Genomic DNA, 18,517 nt, shown 5'->3' with positions numbered 1-18,517 from the left:
CATCCTGGTGCTCTCAGTCACAGTCCAGTCCTTCAGGAGAATCACAGATCTACTTTTCTCCTTCCAAATGTGCTTATCATTTCTGCTCTCTGTCCTGCCTCCTCTCTCATGTTTTTCAGTCACAAGGTTTCACGTTAAATCAAACCTTTTCTGCAGCATTGAAAACCGGATGAGTTTGCAGAGAGTTAGCTCCCGTGTACATGAGCTGCTAGCAGCATACAGTCACAGAATGGTTTGGGTTGGAAGGGACCTTAAAGCTCATCTAGTTCCAACCTCCTGCCATGGGCACTCCCCGTGTCCCACCTCACACCAGGCCAGGTTGCTCAAAGCCCTATCCGACTAGGCCTTGAGCACCTCCAGGTATGGGGCATTCACAGCGTCTCTGAGAAACCTGTTCCAGTGTCTCACCTCTCTTAGAGTGAGGGATTTCATCCTTATATTTCTTGTATGTCTGCTTTCTTTTAGTTTAAAACCATTATCCCTTGTCTAAATTCCCTCGTAAAGAATCCATCCCCATCTTTCCTTTAGGCTCCCTTTAAATAAGACTTCACTTAGGTCTCCTCAGAGTCTTTTCTTCTCCTGGCTGAACAACCCCAGCTCTCTCAGCCTCTCTTCATAGGAGAGATGCTCCAGACCTCTGGGCGTCCTCTGGACCTGCTCTAATGTCTTTCTTCATGTCTTTCTTGTGCTGGGGACCCTAGAGCTGAAAACAGTGCTCCATGTGGGATCTCACGAGAGCACAGCAGAGAGGGAAGATCACCTCCCTTGTCTTGCTGGCCATGCTGCTTTTGATGCAGCTCAGGATAGGGTTGGGTTTCTGTGCTGCAAGGACACATTGACAGCTCATGTTGAATTTTTCATCCACCAACACCCCCAAGTTCTGCACAGGGCTGCTCTCAGTCCATTTGTCACCCATCCTGTACAGTTGGGATTGTCCCTGCACATGGGTTGGACTTTGTATTTGTCCTTGTTGAACTTCATCAGTTCCATTTGGGCCCACTTTTGAAGCCTGTCGAGGTCCCTCTGTATGGCATCTCCTCCCTATGAAGTGTTAACTGCACTACTCAGCTTGATGTCATCTGAAAACTTGACGATGCACTCAGTCCCACTGTCATAGATTCATAGAATCATTAAGGTTGGAAGAGAACTCCAGAATGTCTGGTCCAGACATCACCCTACTACCAATGCCACCCACTAAACAATGTCCTAAGCACCAGGTCCAATCTTTATTTGAACACCCCCATGGACAGTGACATGTCCATGTCACCAATGAAGATACTAAACAGTCAGGGTCCCCTGAGGGACACCACTCTTCTCTGGTCTCCACCTGGACATTGAGGCTTTGAGCACTACCCTTTGGATGTGGACATCTAGCCAATTGCTTATCCACTGAACAGTCCATCCCTCAAATCTACGTCTCTCCAATTTACAGAAAAGAATGCCGTTTGGGAATATATAAAAGGTTTTGTTAAAGTCCGGGTAGATGATGGCAGTTGCTCTTCCCTTGTCCGCAGTCACTTCCCTGTCTTCCATACACCTTACTATGGTTTCTAGGAGGATCTGCTCCATAACTTGACCAGGCACAGATGTGAGCATCCCATCAGGTCCTGCGTCACACACTGCATTCCCTATGTATCATGCTACAAAAGCACCCTTCAGTCAGATTGGGTCTTGTTGCAGGATGAAAACCTCTCATTTCACCTATTTTAAGCCAAAATCAGGATTGGAGCATTTTAGGAACTTATTAAAATATCATAATTAGAAGGTAATCAGAAGACTATACATTTGGGATCAGTGTTGGTAATACAACACTGGACATTTGCAAAGTCTTACTAAATACCTACACATTTTTGACAGCTTTCTGTAATCCCAAAACCCTCTAATCTCAGATGTGCACACACACATTCAGTTACATGCACACTCCCCTACTGTCTGTAGGGAAAAGATTGCTTCCTTCAGTGGTCACCATTGTTCTCTGGTCATCCAAAACCTTGAAGAGTGTTTGAAGATTTTTTTGTGCACAATCACCACCAGGCATTATTATATATTTAAGTATTCCAGCACATTAAAATACATGAAAAACTCTTTCCTCACCTCTTTCCCCCTGTTCAGCAATAGCGTGTGTTGCTCAAAGGTGCAATTAGAGGCACAGAAGGTAGCAACACCTATGGATAAGGTTGCCCAAGAGTTTCCATTAAAACCCTGTCTTCAGTTGCTCGAAGTTTGTCTATATGTTAACCATTTAGGCTAACATTTTACATGCTGTATTTCTGCCTCAGGCTGTTCCTTTTTTTTTTTTTTTTTTTCTTTTTCTATTATTACTTTGAGAACAAAGTTTCAAGAAAAACTATTCCGCTCTTTCTGAAACCGAGAGTACAGAAAAAATGTAGCATTTTCCATGTGAAAAAATTTATACCAGCTTTTTTTGGTGCAAAACTCTAGAACCTCTGTGGCATTGTGCCATGAGCCTCGGGTTTAGTTTGGATGGTTGTCTGTTTTTTGGTATTCATAAGCACTTGTAGAAAGCCAGCCAAGTATGGAGCTCTGAAAAAAAAATCAAAATCCCCTTAAGGGGTAAAAATCACAAGAAAGGCAAGGAGAAGGTTTGCTGGGATTTTGAAAGAAAAGATATCCAGGCAGAATTTGTACTGTGGAAGGGAACAAGGAGAGGCTCTGATAGAGAGGAGCAAAACGGCCCGGCATGGTAACAGCACATTCCCCTACAGACTCTGGTCTAATTAGCCTGAGTCTTTCCACTGCGTTCCTCTCAGATGATATCCACAAATACTACTGGCAAATCATGTCCCTCTAGCGGCAGATTTTGTCAAAGATAATATCCCTAAAAACTGGTCTCCATACTTCATAGAGTTGCTCCATTCATTGAAGGATGTTCCAGAAACTCCCCCTGGTGATGGTGCACCAAAGACCTCCACAACTTTGGCACTTCTGTTTTCTTCAGGTTCAGGTGTTTTTTCACTCTTTAAAGTTTTTAAAGTTTTCAGAAGATGCAGCAAGTTGCAAAATACAGCACTCAAAACATTACAAACTTAAATTTGACACCTGAACTTCACCTTCTCATGTATGTAAGCCCCCATAAAGACACTGGCACAGACTATTTTTATGTTGCTACATCTGTGTATAGACCTAGGAGAAATATCAGGATTTCCTCTTTTCACAGCTTACACATGCCATATTCCTAAATGTTGATAGACTCATAAGTAGTAAACACAGTACCTGTTGCTACAGATTTTGCTGTGATTTAAAACAGGTAATACTACTAGATTATGTTATTCACCACCCATTTTTTTAAAGTACAGTCTACTGTATTTATATACACATACACGCTATATTTCCACCAACTGTAAAGTTTATCCCACAAATGTTAATGCAATTTGTAGTACAAAGTTACAAATCTAAGAACCATTCCGTATGTTTAAAGGTCAGATTGTATGGTCTGCTTGTATAATTCATGCTATGGAAGAGACGCTTAATTAAAACCAGTAATGTTGCCTTTTTCATTTCATGGGAAGCGATTATCCTTTCTGCATTTCAGTAGATTTTGGATCTGAGTTGCACCAGGGTGGAGAGTTTCTGGATTAGCTGTAATTTTTTGTTGTTGGACACACATCTTTCGAGGCGGTACATACTCCAACCTGTCTGCCTCCACCTTCCTACCCCTCAAAATGTTTGCTATGTGAATCTCAATCCCTCTGTTACCGCAGTGTCTGGAAGAAATATTCGTGGTTCTTGGAAAGGAGAAGCAGGTTGGCAATGGCTAGCCAGGGAGAGAAGCAGGCTTGTGTTCGGGGAGGAACCCCTGTCACTGGAGATAGCGCATATATTTAAGAACTGAAGTAAACAGTAATTCTTACCAGAATGGAGAGCTAAAATACGGGTTGCAAGATATACTTTGCTCTTTAGAACTGAGAAGGAGGTTGTTTCAGACAAAGTAGCTTGTGTTGGCAGTCTTCTACTTAAATCTCTAGAAAAGTCAGACCTTGCGACTCACTAGTGACACGTGTAGATTTTTTCACCACAGAAGCACGCACTCTTCAAATATTTATCAGCAATGGATTTAGCATCATATATGTTTCTTGTTAGCAGCCGGTTTGGAAGGGAAATGAGGTAGATATGTATTCCAGCTTTGTTTGTGAAGCCAAGCATAAGGAGGATTAGGAAGGCCATTTCGACATGTCCTGAGTCCCTACACCTATTGGAAGCTGTTAATTCCTTGTCTTCAGCACCAAGAATGCCTCTGGTCCTTCAGTTCCATACTCTTGTCAGCCCTGAGCTTTGATCTAGTTGCTTTTAACCCACAAATTTGGATCCAGCTGAAACACATGCATAAAACTTCTCATTTACTTTATCCCTGCCTTGGGTTTTACTGTGAGTTGGACCAACCTACTGGAAACTTTCTGGTGTCTTATATATCTGTAGACTGTTGAAATGTGTTAGTTGCAATCTGCTACTATTTTTGTAGTGGCTTTGTGTTATTTTATTTAGTATTAAATATAATCTGTCATTGTTTTCCCTGTTTACTTTTGGTGATACAGTATTTGTGTATTTTATGCTGAGTATGGTTTAAATCTCAGTAGGCTCAGTAGTTTGGTTTTTGCATACATGAGATCCCACAACATTCCAGTAGCTGGGAAGGAACAAAATCCTTTGTCTAAAAAAAAAATAAAAAATGGTGTTGTATGTTTCTGTACACAACCCAGCGACAGAGGTTCTTACATATGTGCACATATTCCATCCGTGCAATCGCTCTCACCTTTACATTTCTACACACAGCTACTCTTCTGCAGGTTTCGTGCGAATTATGTGATTGGTGAAATGATTTTAGATATTGCCTTTGATGGGATCCTAGCAATTAATATTCTCTGGTAGATTAGTTACACTGTGTTCGGTGCCAATTCCCATTCCTTGTGAACCATAGCTATGCTGGGTGCAGTTAACTGCTGTAGCCATATAGTCCCATAAAATCTCAATAAAATCCAAAAACTGTGGTGTATGGGTAATCTTGCCATAAATTGTAATAAAAATTACCCCTGTAGACTCGATATTCTGACCATTAAGTTCATGGATACTGCTGCTTTGTACATAAAGTTTTATGAAATAAATCGACCAATTCTGCTGCCCCTACCAGACACTGAGCTGTTTTGATGGAAAATCTGATAGGTGCGCCCAGAGCATTTTTCAACGCACACAGTGCTTATAATGAACTTTAAATAGGAAGAAAAATACCCTATGTGTGCTTTGTATAGTACGTACCAGCTTACAAGGAGAAAATCGTGGATGCCGTCATTGCCACAACGAGTGCATTTGTTGGGTCTCTAGAGCCAGGATTTGGTTTCCTGAGACACCTGTCTGAAACACGCTAGGTAAACCTGAGCATAGCACTTAATCTCTGAGGACTTTGTTTCAAATACCTTGCGTACATCTATGTCTGAAAGTGTTGTTTCCATCATTTAAAACACATTGCAGCCTCTGTGATGATCTCCTTCGGCGTTTTCCTGCTGGAGAACTTGGCATTGGGTTCCTGTTCTCTGGAAACCTGCCAAGAAGGAGGATTTTCAGAAAAGGTTGGGGCTTGCTGGCTGCAGAGTTACACAGGCAGTTATTTCAGGTACTGAACTGTGCCACACGCCAAATACAGAGAGCAAAGTTATGTTTGAGACACTGCGGTATTCATAACTGTTGGCAGATCGCTGATTTTAATGATAATTACTGTGTTCCCCTGTGAATTCCTCCTCTTCCAAATGAGCCAGTTTGGCCAGGGATCATTTTGTTCAGCATTGCTGCTAGGGACCAAGATGTCACCAAGATGCATTAGTGGTGGAAGGGAACAGAGGGTGGGAGTGAGTGAGTGGGAGCAGTGTTGATGCCATCGTCCCTTCTTCAGGCACTTCTGAGATGCCCCAGAAACTTTTCCTCCTTTCTCAGGAAACTAAGGCACAACCGAGTCACCTTCCGAAGGCTCCTCTCTTCTCCCCAGCAAGGGGTGGAGGTGTAATTTTCTTAATTGTATTTTCCAGTGCCATCCTTCTGGGAGTTTGGCAGCAAATGGCACCTTGCTGCCTCCCTCTGTACACACGCATGTGTGTAACAGTCGCACAGATGAGGTTCTTGAAAATGTAAATCTGGGGGCATGGGGTAATATTTGGTTTTTCATTCTTAATGGAGGTTAGTGCAGAGCAACTGCCACTTAAAACTAGATAGGATCTTCTTTTAGCTGCTGTATGTCATCATGCACTGGAAGCAACAGGAGAGGAAAAGTTGCAAAGTTTCTAAGGCTTTTCTAAGGGTTTCTAAGTTTCTAAGGGTTTTCTTTAAGGCTTATTTGAGGTACCTCAGAAGTGCTCATTTCTGCAGAATTTTATTCCTGCAGACCTAGTGGTGGGATGTCAAGGCCACTGGGAAACCACATCATGAGCAATCACTTCGGCCATCATGCTGAATACTAGGTGTTTTTCAGAGGAAGCACAGCGTGGAGTTTAACGTGTGAAAACAGAGCAAACCAGCTCTGAATTTGGAAATCCGTTCACAAAGCAGAAATAGATTTTTAATTATTTTAACAGTGCAACTCAGTGTGATTCAGTTTTTATTATGCTGTGGTGTATCAGCAGGACTACATGTATGTTCGCAAAGCTATTAGCAGAGAAGTTAACTTAATTCAGAAAACTGAGGTATTAAAATAAAATGAGCCAACCGCTTCAGTATTTCAGGATGCTGAATTTTTCTCTATTTTCACACCAGCAAGCATCATCTTGTAATGAGTCATTTCAGCATTAGCTCATACTACGTGGCTTAGCTATAAAGAGAGGCAAAACTCCTGATGGTTACTTAGTTTTCTTCTGCTCTTAAATATTTCATTCATTTTTAACCCAAGGGGCCCCGATTTGCTTTTAAATCAAAAGCAGTGTGTAGATGTGAAATTGCTTCTAGTGGATCTCAGTGAGCCTACCGATGGGATGAATTTTCATCCCTATCACTCGCAGGAAATTTGATTTGAGGAAATCAGATCAGGTTGTGGTAACTGAAAACTGCCTGCAGTTGCAGAGGTATGTTAGTGCACAGCCTGTTTCACCCAAAAAAGAAGACATATTCAGACCACCTACTACAGGCATCCAACCCCAGTTTTTTCAACAGTGCATGGCCTAAGCAACCAGGCCACAGCACTTGAGCTGCGTATCTCTAAATTGCTGCGAAGAAGTTGAGTGATTAGGATGGTGTTAGGGTGGAGCAAACCTCTATTTGCCATCTCTTGAGGGAGCTCAGCTCTGTTCATTGTCCCAAAATGCTGAGCTTGCTGATGGGAAACAAAACACACCTAAGCATGCCTGGAGTGATTCCCAAATCAAAGTTTCACATGAAGCATGCCTGCCCTGGTGCAAACAGAAGCACACATTTAGAGAGTGGAGGAGGAGAAAAATACTCCAATTGTGTGGCCTTGTGGTTATGTTATTGCCCTGGGAAAGTTAAGGCTGCATCCTGGCCCCTAGATCCAAGGGGTTCGTCCATCCTCGAGCTGGCAGACTGGATCATTCCTGGAGATTTTGTGCCAGAAAGCACAAAATAAGTCAACACTCCTTAAAAACTCATTGTGCAAGTTTAAATCTGTTCCAGCTTTTTTAGAAGGGGTAATATTGTCCCGAAAACACAGGATCAGGTATTGTCTGGCCCCCACAGCCAACATAAACTTTATATCCAAAAAATTGTGTTTAATTCGACAGAAATAGAAGCAATCTTATATCTGATCCAGATCTGACTTTCCTATGGGCAACTGGCGGTTCAGATACAGTATTAATGGTAGACCAAGTTCTGGAGTATTTACAGGCTGGTATGCATCTTTCTTCAGAGCCATCTGCACATTGCACCTTAAAACAAATTCAGGATGAGTTCACTTGTACCACCTAAAAGGAAATTCCTTTTTGGCACAAGTGGTTATTGAGAAGTGATTGCATATATGTACATGTGTCAAGAGCAATTCTCTGCACTTTCTTTGGCAGAAAGGATCAGAAAATGATGTGGCCACTTGCAGCCTTCTGTACTTGCAGACAGCCTTAAATAACTCTCCTGGCTCGCCGGTCTTTCCAGCGTGTAGTGCTAACAGCTTGCTTCTGTAACTCCTGTGCTCTTTCAATGACACCTTTGTCTCATGAAAGCTGTCTCTAACTTGATTCTTTTCACTTGCCTCACCTTAGCCTCATTCACACTTCACAAAACCACTGGATAGCTATGTTGGACAAATGTTGCCTTTCAAGAGGAGTAGCAAGAGCAAGAAAACCTGTTCATTTGTAGAGCCTGAACTTTATTAAATGTGTCTGCCTGTGATAGGGAGGACTTGATTCAGTGTCATGGTGAGGTTTCTTCTGGACCTGTGGTCTTAAATTCAAGGAAAAGCTTGGTCCTCAGAGCAATGTAGGGCACAAAGCAAGGTTAAAATGCACTGGCATGTTTTGTGGGCTCTCCTCCACCTTGCTTGCCAATTGTATTCCATTACTCACTTGTCCTCCATCTTTTTCATCTCATTTGCTAAATTATCTCTTGCCTCCATCTCTTCCTTATTCCCAGTCTGATGCTCATTAGGCCAATAATTACTCTTAATTCAGCATTTATGAACTGCTGCTGGTATTTATAAACCTTGGTGCCAGCAGTCCGACGGTTGTTCTTAGATGTCCAAGAGAAAGGCAAAGCTGTTGACATTAGTAGGAGTCATGAACTCTGAATGTATAAAAATCCTGTACTGCAGTTAGCATGCTGTAGTGAGTGGTGAGGAGGAGATATCTGTTAGGCTTTCAGCCAGTTGGTTATTCACATGACTCATTTGAGGAAGGAGAATAGTTTTAAAGGCTGCCTTTCCCTGCAGCAGCTGCAGCCATGTTGGGGAGAAGACAAGGGCAGCTTACGCCAGGTGTCAGAGGCACTCCTGGCTACTCACCTCTGCTCACCAGCATCTTGTCCATCCCAGTCTGCAAGCTGGGGAAGGAGCAAGATAGGTCACATCTTGCTTTGTGGTACATTGGTCTGGTATGGGAGAGTCCTTGGGGCGAGGAGCACCTCTAGGTCCAGCCTGCTCCTCATCACTTGCTCTCCCCCAGTGCTTGCAAAGCACTGACATAAAGGGAGAGTGAAAAGTGAGAGGGTTGTAGGAAGACCAAGACAGAGCAAAAGAGGTTATGAACGAAAAGCAGGACAAAAAAGGGCTTCTATCTCTATGTCTGACATATAAAAATAAGGGAATAATCCCTGCATCGTTCTCTAATTTAATTATCATCTTTAAATCGTTTCACTGTGAAAATATAACAAAAAATGGCCTTGAATTCCCTGCCTTTGAATTTGCTCAAAGATCCATTTCCATTCCTAGCATTTCACTCTCACCATGCCCATGTGTCGCAACACCTCATGATGTGCTCAGACATTGGCTTCTGGTGAAGCAAGTAGCATCCATGGGGCAGAATTGTCCAATTTTCCTTAGCTGCAAATGCACAATCCCACTGGCTACTTCATGGCTGTATTAGGAGTATACAGAGTGGATGTACCTCATTGGGCACAAACAAAAAGAAGGTGCTGTTTTAGTATAGTTGAGTTTTCATCTTAACACATTCCTCAGGTAACGTGGAAACAACACCAGATAGGATAGGAGTCTCAATAATGTTTTAATAGTCTTCCAACAATCGCTAATAATAATGAAACAGTGTGTCTGATAAGGAACAAAAGTACATAAAATACTCTTCATATACATTTATACAAGCTTTCTGGGTAGGTGTATTCGTAGCTAAGTGGTCAATATTGGTGTATAAGAACTATATTATGGGCTAAATTACTTTAAAACTTTTATGATTTTAAGTTAAGCCTAGGTTTAAACATCAAGAAAGTTTCTGAGCTAGCCATTTAAGACTTTTGCTATAGTACCAGTTGGGTTAAGCCACAGTAAATGCAAAGTATTACATACATATTTTTATTACAATTTTAAATGCATTAACAAATGTCAGCTTTCACATATGTCACTTTTAGAAATACTTAATTGTTGTATAGATATAAACACGTAACTTCTTGCAATGAGATTCACTTAAAGAAAGACAAAAAAGGTAACAAGATAAGTAATAATCATCTTAAATTGTATATAGCAAGGTAGCCTTATTGGGGTATAAGTATCCTCAGAAGTAGCACCTTCTTTACAAATAGTTTTGAGAGGCTAAATCAGCTGGCTAGAGGGTTTAGTTGGTCTTAAAACAAGTACTAGAGTACCACTGATGCTCAGAAACACATTGAATATCATCATGAGTAAGTTGTGACTTTAAGAAACATAGAATGGTGCTTATTCTACCTAAAATAATTGAATGTTATGAACAATTTCTAAGTTCCTATATGTTTGTCTCATTGCAGCTCATCTTTCATTGTTAACAATCTCTGTTTTGATAAGGAAAAGGTGTTTGCTTTAGCGTATGTGAAGACAAAACAAGCAATCAGAATGCAGCCAGTATTACTGAGGCACCTAAACTGTTTTAATAGAAAGCTAATAGAAGTAATACTGTGCATCTGTAACTGCACTGTGCTTCAGGAAGGGGTTGTTGCATTAGCTTACTGAACATATTTTAATAGTAATTTCTTCTTTAACATAAATAAAAATGTGGCTGAAGGGTAGTTATAATCACTCACTGTTCTTTCACTTAGAAGTGGTTCATAGCCAAGGTATAAATTAAAATTTAAGACCAACTTTCCCTAGAGCCATCACTCATTTAGAGAGTGCTTTCTTTTCAAGAGCCCAGCTATCCATCAGTGCTACTTTTATGGCTGCATAGCTCTTGGAGTATCCATTTCCCTCCCATTCTTCAGCGTTGCTCAGTCCCTGTTCATCAGTGAACATGGCAACTTGAGAAGTATAGCAAAATGGGAATTTTAACTGTGGCTTTCAGAGTTCCTTTCTAGCTATAGACCTAGACCTGGGTGACTTAAATGAAGCCAAAGTATACTTTTTTTTTTTCTTTCTTTCTTTTTTTTTTTTTTTCTTTTTCTTCCTGGTGCTTTAGCTGGACAGAGCTAGAGTTTACAAATACTGTGCATTTTCACTTTGAAGAAAACAGATTTCTCTAGCTGTATGCCTATAACTATATTTATGTTCCTACCCTCTCCCCATGTTTTGGTAAGGCTGTTAAGAACCTTTCTGTTGAAGAAGCCCGTAGCATCTGCCTGCAAGAGGTATTCAGTGATTCTGTATCCTCTTAAAGCAAGAAAAAGAAACATGCGTTTGAATGAAGGGGACTGCAAAACCTTACTTCTTCAGGGTATTGTAGGCTTTAGTTTGGTGGAAGTTGATTGAAGCCTGGTTAGAGAGGGATTGTGAGGGGGTGTAGGGATAGGGCAATGGTTTCAAACTTAAAAAAAAAAAAAAAAAAAAAGGTTTAGGTTAGATACTAGGTAGAAATTCTTTACTCAGAGGGTGTTGAGGCACTGGAACAGGTTGCTAAGAGAAGCTGTTGATGCCCCATGCCTAGAGGTGTTCAAGCCCAGGCTGGATGGGCCTTTGAGCAACCTGGTCTGGTCGGAAGTGTCCCTGCCTTGGAGCTAGAGGATCTTTAAGGCCCCTTCCAGCCCAAGCCATTCTGTGATCTCTGAAGGGAACCTGTTGTGCGGGGCTCTGCTTAGGCAGAGCTGACAGGGAATAAAAGCTTTCTCAAAACACATGTAGCAAAGCCCAGAACGTGTCCTCTCTCTGACACTGTGTTGTAGGAGAATACAAGCTAACAAACTGGAACAGTAAGCTCTTTAAATAAATAATCTTGGGTTCCCCTATTTCACCTGGCCAAACAAAATAAACACATTTGTAAACAAACCTCTTGCCTGCCCTCCCTGCTTCTCCCTTGCAGAGTCAGGCATCTCTCCAGTTTTGCTCTCTACTCCAGATGCTTTCAGTGTCTCTCAGAGGTTACTAATCCCACATGGTATTTCATGGGTGAGGAGGAGTGTCTCTCTTTACATCACCTTTCAACTTTGCCTCTGAATCTGTCCCCTGGTACATGCAACTCCCCAGTTCCTTTTGTGAACATCCCAGGTCACGGTTGTGCCCCAGGGTCCCTGTCACTTCACCTCTTGGTTTCCTCTCCCTGCCCATACTCAGTTGCTCCCCTGAGAAGGGTTATCCTTGCTTCCCTGTGGAGGGCAGCAGATAAGATTAAAGGGTAGGCATGTAGCCCACATTTCTGCTCTCCTTTCCTTCACTGTCTCTTTTCTTCACAAAACGTACCTCAGAAGGGCTGACCGTGGCTGTCTGCCAGAGCCCACCCAACTGCTCTCTCACTTCCCCTCTTCAGCAGGGCACAGGGAGATAGAAGATGGAAGAGGTCATGGGTTGAGATAAAGACAGGGAGATCCCTTACCAATTACTGTCATGGGCAAATCAGTCTTGACTTGGGGAAAATTAATTTAACTTACTGCCAATTAAAAACAATTGGGATGGTTGGGACACACACCCACCTTTTCCCAGGCTTGGCTTCACTCCTTCATTCCCAACCCCTCTACCTCCTTGCCCAGTATGAGCAGCAGCGGGGAATGGGGCTTGCAGTCAGTTTATTGCAGTTCATCTGTGCTGCTCCTTCCTCCTCGCATTTTTCTGCTGCTCCAAAGTGAGTCCTCCACAGGCTGCAGTCCATCAGGATAAGCCTGCTCCTGTGTGGGCTCACCATGGCTTGCACTTCTTGTTATAAGAGCCTGCTCCTGAAAAGGTTGCAGGTCCTTCGGGACATACCCACCTCCTGCAGCATGGGTTCCTCCACAGGCTGCAGTGTGGGTGTCTGCTCCACAGTGGCTCTCTCCACAGGCTGCAGGGAAACACCTTCTCTGCTGTGTCGTCCTCCACAGTCTGCAGGGGAACCTCCACTCTGGCACCTGGAGCACCTCCTCCCTCTCCTTCTTTTCTGATCTTGATGTTCACAAGACTGTTTCTCACTCTTTTCCTCGCTGCCTGTGCAGTGTTTTGCCCTTTCTTATGTACATTTTCCCCAAGGTGCTGCCACGTTGGCTGCTGTGGTGGGGCCATTGGAGCCAGCTGGAATCAGCTGTCTGACATGGGGCAGCCCCGGCCTCTCCTCACAGAGGAGCCCCCAGCTGTCAGCACCTTGCCGTGGACACCCAGGGCATTACTAAACAGTAAACTGTAGATGGACAAAATAATCCTGCAATGTTGATGTTTGGATTTTCTTAAGACCTGAGAGCATGTGATTTTTCCAACAAATCTGACTTAAAGGAAGAAGATACATTAGCCAGCATCAATCACCTGTAAGTTAGGCATCTGTGCAAAATTGTTTGTAGAGTCTTTGACACATGTAATGTGGAGACAAGTCATCTTCAGTGGTTCGCACAGGTGTTGAATTGATTCAGAAACCAGGACAACTGGCCTATTTTAGCTGCCTAGCTTTTGATTGACTGGAGTGACATGGATCTCCACCTGGTGTCTCAAGATGGACAGTCAAAATCAAACAATTGCTCTTGAAATTTGGCTGTAAAATTTGCTCTCAGGTGTGCTGTGTTGTACAAGGTAGAGGTACCACTTTATCTTCACTTTCAGAAGTCAACCAGAATAAATTAACTTGAGGGTGAACTGAATTTTTGACAAACACTGTGTATATAGTTTTATTTGCATTCAGTAGTTCAAGTCTGCAGAGCGCATTCCTGTAGTCTGTGTGCATTTGGGCATTTGCATACAGGCGGAAACGTTTGTGTATATCTGTAGTACTGCTAGAGGACTTTGCAAATTCATCGTCTGATTTGTGAAGCTCAGAGTAAACCATGCCATCCAGCCTAAGCAGATAGATGTGTTGTACACCCTAATGTTGCTCTGGGACAAGATTAATTTCAGCGCGCTCATATTAATCCATTATATGTCTCTTTCCAGCACAAATGGACCCCCGAGGCCTATCTCCCAGACAAATTAAAAGTGACAGTGATGATGACGACCTGCCAAATGTGACCTTAGATAGCGTTAATGAAACTGGATCTACAGCGCTCTCCATAGCCAGAGCAGTACAAGAGTAAGTATCATATTCTCAGAGTGAGATGAGTATCACCAAGGTGTTCCCTGGCTGATGGAGACACCATCCATCGGCAGCTCCGTGGAGGTGTCCTCCCCTCTGCAAGCCGGTGTACCTGCCAGCATCCTTTCTGTTCAGCTGCATTCCCTTTAGGAAGAGATTGCTGCTTCTGTCTGCTTTCTCTGCTTCTCTTTTCACTTCTTTCTCTCCTCTCTAATTCTTAGCTAAAGTTTCAGATTAAAGTTATTTCTCCTTTATTTACTTGCAAAGCTTGTAGTGGTTTTTATATTCACTCCAGGTTAGACTTCCTCTGAAAAAAACACCTCACTTTCTTCTTGACTGAAAGCAGCATCAGGAAGCTTCATCGAGTTGCCATCAAATAGAAATCACCTACATGTCTCATGCAGAATAGAGTAATTGAAAGGAAATTAGTGAGGGGCTTTGAACATTTTTTCCATTACTGTTATTTTTCTGCGTGCTTTTACTTACTGGAGGGACAAAACCCAAGTTCTTAATTTAATTCCTTTATTGCTTACTTAAAAAAAAAAAAAAAAAAAAAAAAAAAAGGAAAAGTTTATCACTAACATTAGTAATTCTGTAGATGCATAAGCTTGCTCAGTCACTGTAGCAGCTGGAAGGGAACCAACTGTGAGGTAAATAAGTATTAATATCCCCATTTCATAGGTGAGGAAAATGAGGTTATGTGTAAAGGTCACCCTGTAAGTCTGAAGCAGAGCTGGAAATAGAACTAGAGCCTCCAGGCACTAAAGCCTGTGCTACCCCTACAAAACATATTACTCTATCCGAGAGGTTCAAACTGTGGGCATTCTGGACGTTATTAAATAGGAAGGGATATAATAAAGGCCATTAGACACTGTTATATAATTTATTATAAATTAATTTTAAATGTCGTAACTCGATATCTAAAAGTACTTACATATTGTTGGTTTTTATTTTTTCCATGCCATCAATAGCCAGAAGTGCTGATGTTCCCAAAGCAATGTTCTATATGCTGAGAGAAAACTAAGCTGTGTGTTGAGGGGGAACTATGTTTTTTGCATTGTTTGGGCAGTTGGCCAATGGGTTTTCTTCCTGAGGTGTTCCTTACATCATCCTTTTTGCCACCCAAGTCACCCCTCTTACCCATTCCCAAAGATGCAGGAAGGAAGATGTGGTGTTGCAAAGACTGGTGGTAGTGATCCTGTACTGCAGACATCAGCTGAGAGCCTGTAAGAGCATCCAGCCATGCTGCCTCTCTGAAACACCACCTCTCACAACTCAGCAGGGCTTTCACCAGGCACCCACTAATACTTTTTCTGGTCAAGCACAGTAACCATGATCCCCAAATCTACATTCCCCCTAAGCAGAGAGGGAGTTCATTATGGCCAAGTGTTGGCTCCCACTGTAATTAGTATGCTCCCATTCTGACAGTGGTAAAGGAAGAAAACAATTCTTCACAAGTGACACTGCTGCTTGATTGACAGGCCTCACACATATTTTGAATTTGCTAGTAACAACACCAGGCCCTGAAGTATTTTTTTCTCAGTTTATAGCACACATAATAAGCCAGAAAAATAATACAACCCGTCATGATTTTGAACTAAATAGTTTTGCCTAATTAATGAAAAGAGAAAGAGACATGGAGAGCTAGCAAATACTTTTAATATATGACTGGCAGGCTGATACTATTTTATGTGATTGATTTTGCTGGAACATTTAGACAATTGGTCAAACCATGAAAAGCGTTTTTGGAATAATGCATTCCACAATTTGTGAAGGAAAATGTGTCGAATATTGCTTGGCTGGCTCTGGAGCATAAGAATTAAATTAAGAAATTTAATAATATAACATCAACTCATCCTTGTTACAGGTTATTTTAAACAGTAATCTGTTAGTTTATTTCAAAAGCCCCATTAGGAAAATTTAATTTGACAGTGATCTGCAATTTGTCTTATTCTTCACTTCATTCTCAGTCATAGACACTGTACATACAGCTGCCGTGCTGAAAAGAGATGTTAGCACATTATACCAACTCCACTCAATCCATTTCTTCCTTGGTCTGTAATATATTGCCTTACAGACAGGCTCCATTCTGTATAATTTTGGCATCTAATGTGTACCTTAATTTTAGATGTCTAGCAAAGCAGTCCTCTGAAAATAAAAGACCACATTCTACATACTTTTGTTGCAGAGAGGAAAGTGCCTTTGAAGTTTTCCAAAGGGAGATCCTGTGTGTTCAATTTAGCACCTAAACTTAGTAGACAGGAATTTCCTCTGAAGATGTGGAAAAGTACCTACCATTCTGCTGAGTAACTGGGCAGCGTAGGTGCATGCATAGAAAGACTGCCTAAATCTTGGTCTAAATCTAAGTCTTAGGTCTAAGCAAAGTGTTGAGGTGAGGCAGGCTGGACTTCAGAGTATTGAAGACTGTCCTGTAGCATTTAGTCTTTCTTAAGTGAGCTTGTCAGTGCTTTCTTGTGAATAGTTCTACAGTTAACAATGAAAAATAGCTTACTGCTGAGAGAGAGTCTTCTCTTTCTATCTGGGAAGTACAGCATGGCACCTCCAAAGGGATGGCATTATCCTTTCCTTCAATATTATATTGCTGTTGTGCAGTCTTGCCTTTGTTAAACATAACACTAAGCCTAATTTTTACATGATGGTGGCACGTGCCAGACAACAATGGGCCTTTTCCAGGTTGTGTTTCAGACATTTTTAAAATTGTTCTTCATAAGGATATTTAATTATATATATATATGTATATATATTTGTCTATTGGCCCTTATTCTCCAACTGCCTAATTGGACATCTGCAGCATAGATACCTGCATCCAAGCTAGTTTTCTGTCTTCACTGCACATGGAGCGCACAGAAGGTGATGTGCCCAAGTGTTAATTCTTTGAAACTATGCTAGCTGTCTAATTTAGGGAGAGAGTTAAGCCCATGAGCTCCAATTCCTCCCCATTCACTGCAGGCCCTGTAGTTCTCTGGTGTGAGGTGAGGGTAAGCCACCCCATGGCGTGACTCAGGAGTTAGTGTGCCACCAGCTGGGAATCGGTACCACATGTACCAACATCTTCCTTTGGATCTAAATCTGCTCGGTGGTGTTAGAAGTGCCAAGGATTTAACCATAAGCTGAAGGAAACTTAAATAGTCATTGTCTGGGGAGGGGGAATTGTTTTAATATAGCCAGGTTGTTTAGTCTGGAGAAGAGGAGGCTCAGGGGAGACCTTTTTGCTTTCTACAGCTACCTGAAAGGAAGGTGTAGGGAGCTGGGGGTTGGCCTCTTCTCACAGGTAACTAGTGACAGGACTAGAGGGAATGGCCTCAAGCTGCATCAGGGGAGATTTAGGTTGGAAAAGAGGAGACATTTCTTCTCAGAAAGAGTAGTCAGGCATTGGAACGGGTGGCCCAGGGAGGTGGTGGAGTTACTGTCCCTGGGGGTGTTCAAGGCAAGGTTGGAGGTGGGGCGCTTAGGGACATGGTTTAGTGGGTAATATTGGTAGTAGGGAGATGGTTGGACCAGATGGTCTTGAAGGTCTTTTCCAAGCTTAATGATTCAGTGATTTTTAAGCTTGTTGCTTTGCAAATTACCCTTACGTGGCTAGGTCATAGGACAGTTTGGAATGCCCATGTGACAGCTTTGCTTTTCGTGTCCTTTAAAACTGAAGGCATCCTCCTGTGTTTCTGCTTTGTTTTCAGTACACTATAGTCTAACTAGAAAAAAAAAGTCTTACCAGTAAAAATTCTGACAATCAAACACTAAGAGCCTCATGTTTGGCATTAGTTCTTATTTACTTAAACAGAATGTAATTCACTTGCATATTTGTAAAATAACCAAGTATGACTATTTTTTCTCAGGAAAATTGCCTTCTTGCTGCTAGCTTTATATTGGCAGAGCTTGCAGATTTCTCAGTACTTCTTTTGGAATTACTTCATACTCCTTCTTCAGTTCAGCAAACCCAATCAATAATGTAAAGTTATAGATAAACAAAGTCATTATTTCCAGCAGGGCACTTGGGTGAAATTTCTTTATGTGAGAGTGCTGCTTTATGGCAGTTCCTGTGCCTTACCATAACTTGGACTAGGAATAATTTATTAATCTCAGATAATTTGCTCTGGTTGATAATAAATATCGCCACGATATGTAGATTTCAGTGGGCTTTGCACTGTAAGCAACATTTCATCCTTTTCGTAGCATGTTTTACAAATTCATTCTGACATGTAGCTCTCTAACAAAGAGCAGATTTGCCTCGATATGCCTGACACCACTGGGTGCTTATTACACAGCCAGAATAGCATCATATATTCAGGGTCAAATCTCAGATACACTCCAGAATTCTTTATAAAGCCAAGAAAAGAGAAAGCATTAGTTGAGCCCTAGAAGACCAGTAAAACTTTTTAAGTTCCCCTTTTGGAGGCAGCATCCTGTTCCCTCAGCATGGCAGCCCTCCCACCCCAATGCAGTGGGGCACAGAAGCCATCCCA

At 42.0% G+C, this 18,517-nt stretch overlaps 1 protein-coding gene across 13 annotated transcripts in view; it reads left to right on the top strand.

Annotated features, from left to right (window-relative positions):
- Window positions 1-18,517, top strand: part of KLF12 (KLF transcription factor 12) — a 251,856-nt gene that overhangs the window by 157,536 nt on the left and 75,803 nt on the right. For all 13 annotated transcript variants that reach the window (XM_084535441.1, XM_084535438.1, XM_084535436.1 and 10 more), the window contains one exon: window positions 13,895-14,030. In XM_084535441.1, the coding sequence (XP_084391567.1) occupies window positions 13,895-14,030 (136 nt within the window). The remainder of the gene's footprint in view (window positions 1-13,894; window positions 14,031-18,517) is intronic.

Source organism: Aythya ferina (genome assembly GCF_964211825.1).
Source record: "Aythya ferina genome assembly, chromosome: 1".
Taxonomy (NCBI): Eukaryota; Metazoa; Chordata; class Aves; order Anseriformes; family Anatidae; genus Aythya; species Aythya ferina.
Note: the sequence above shows the minus strand (reverse complement) of the source record. Positions and strands in the feature narration are given on the sequence as shown.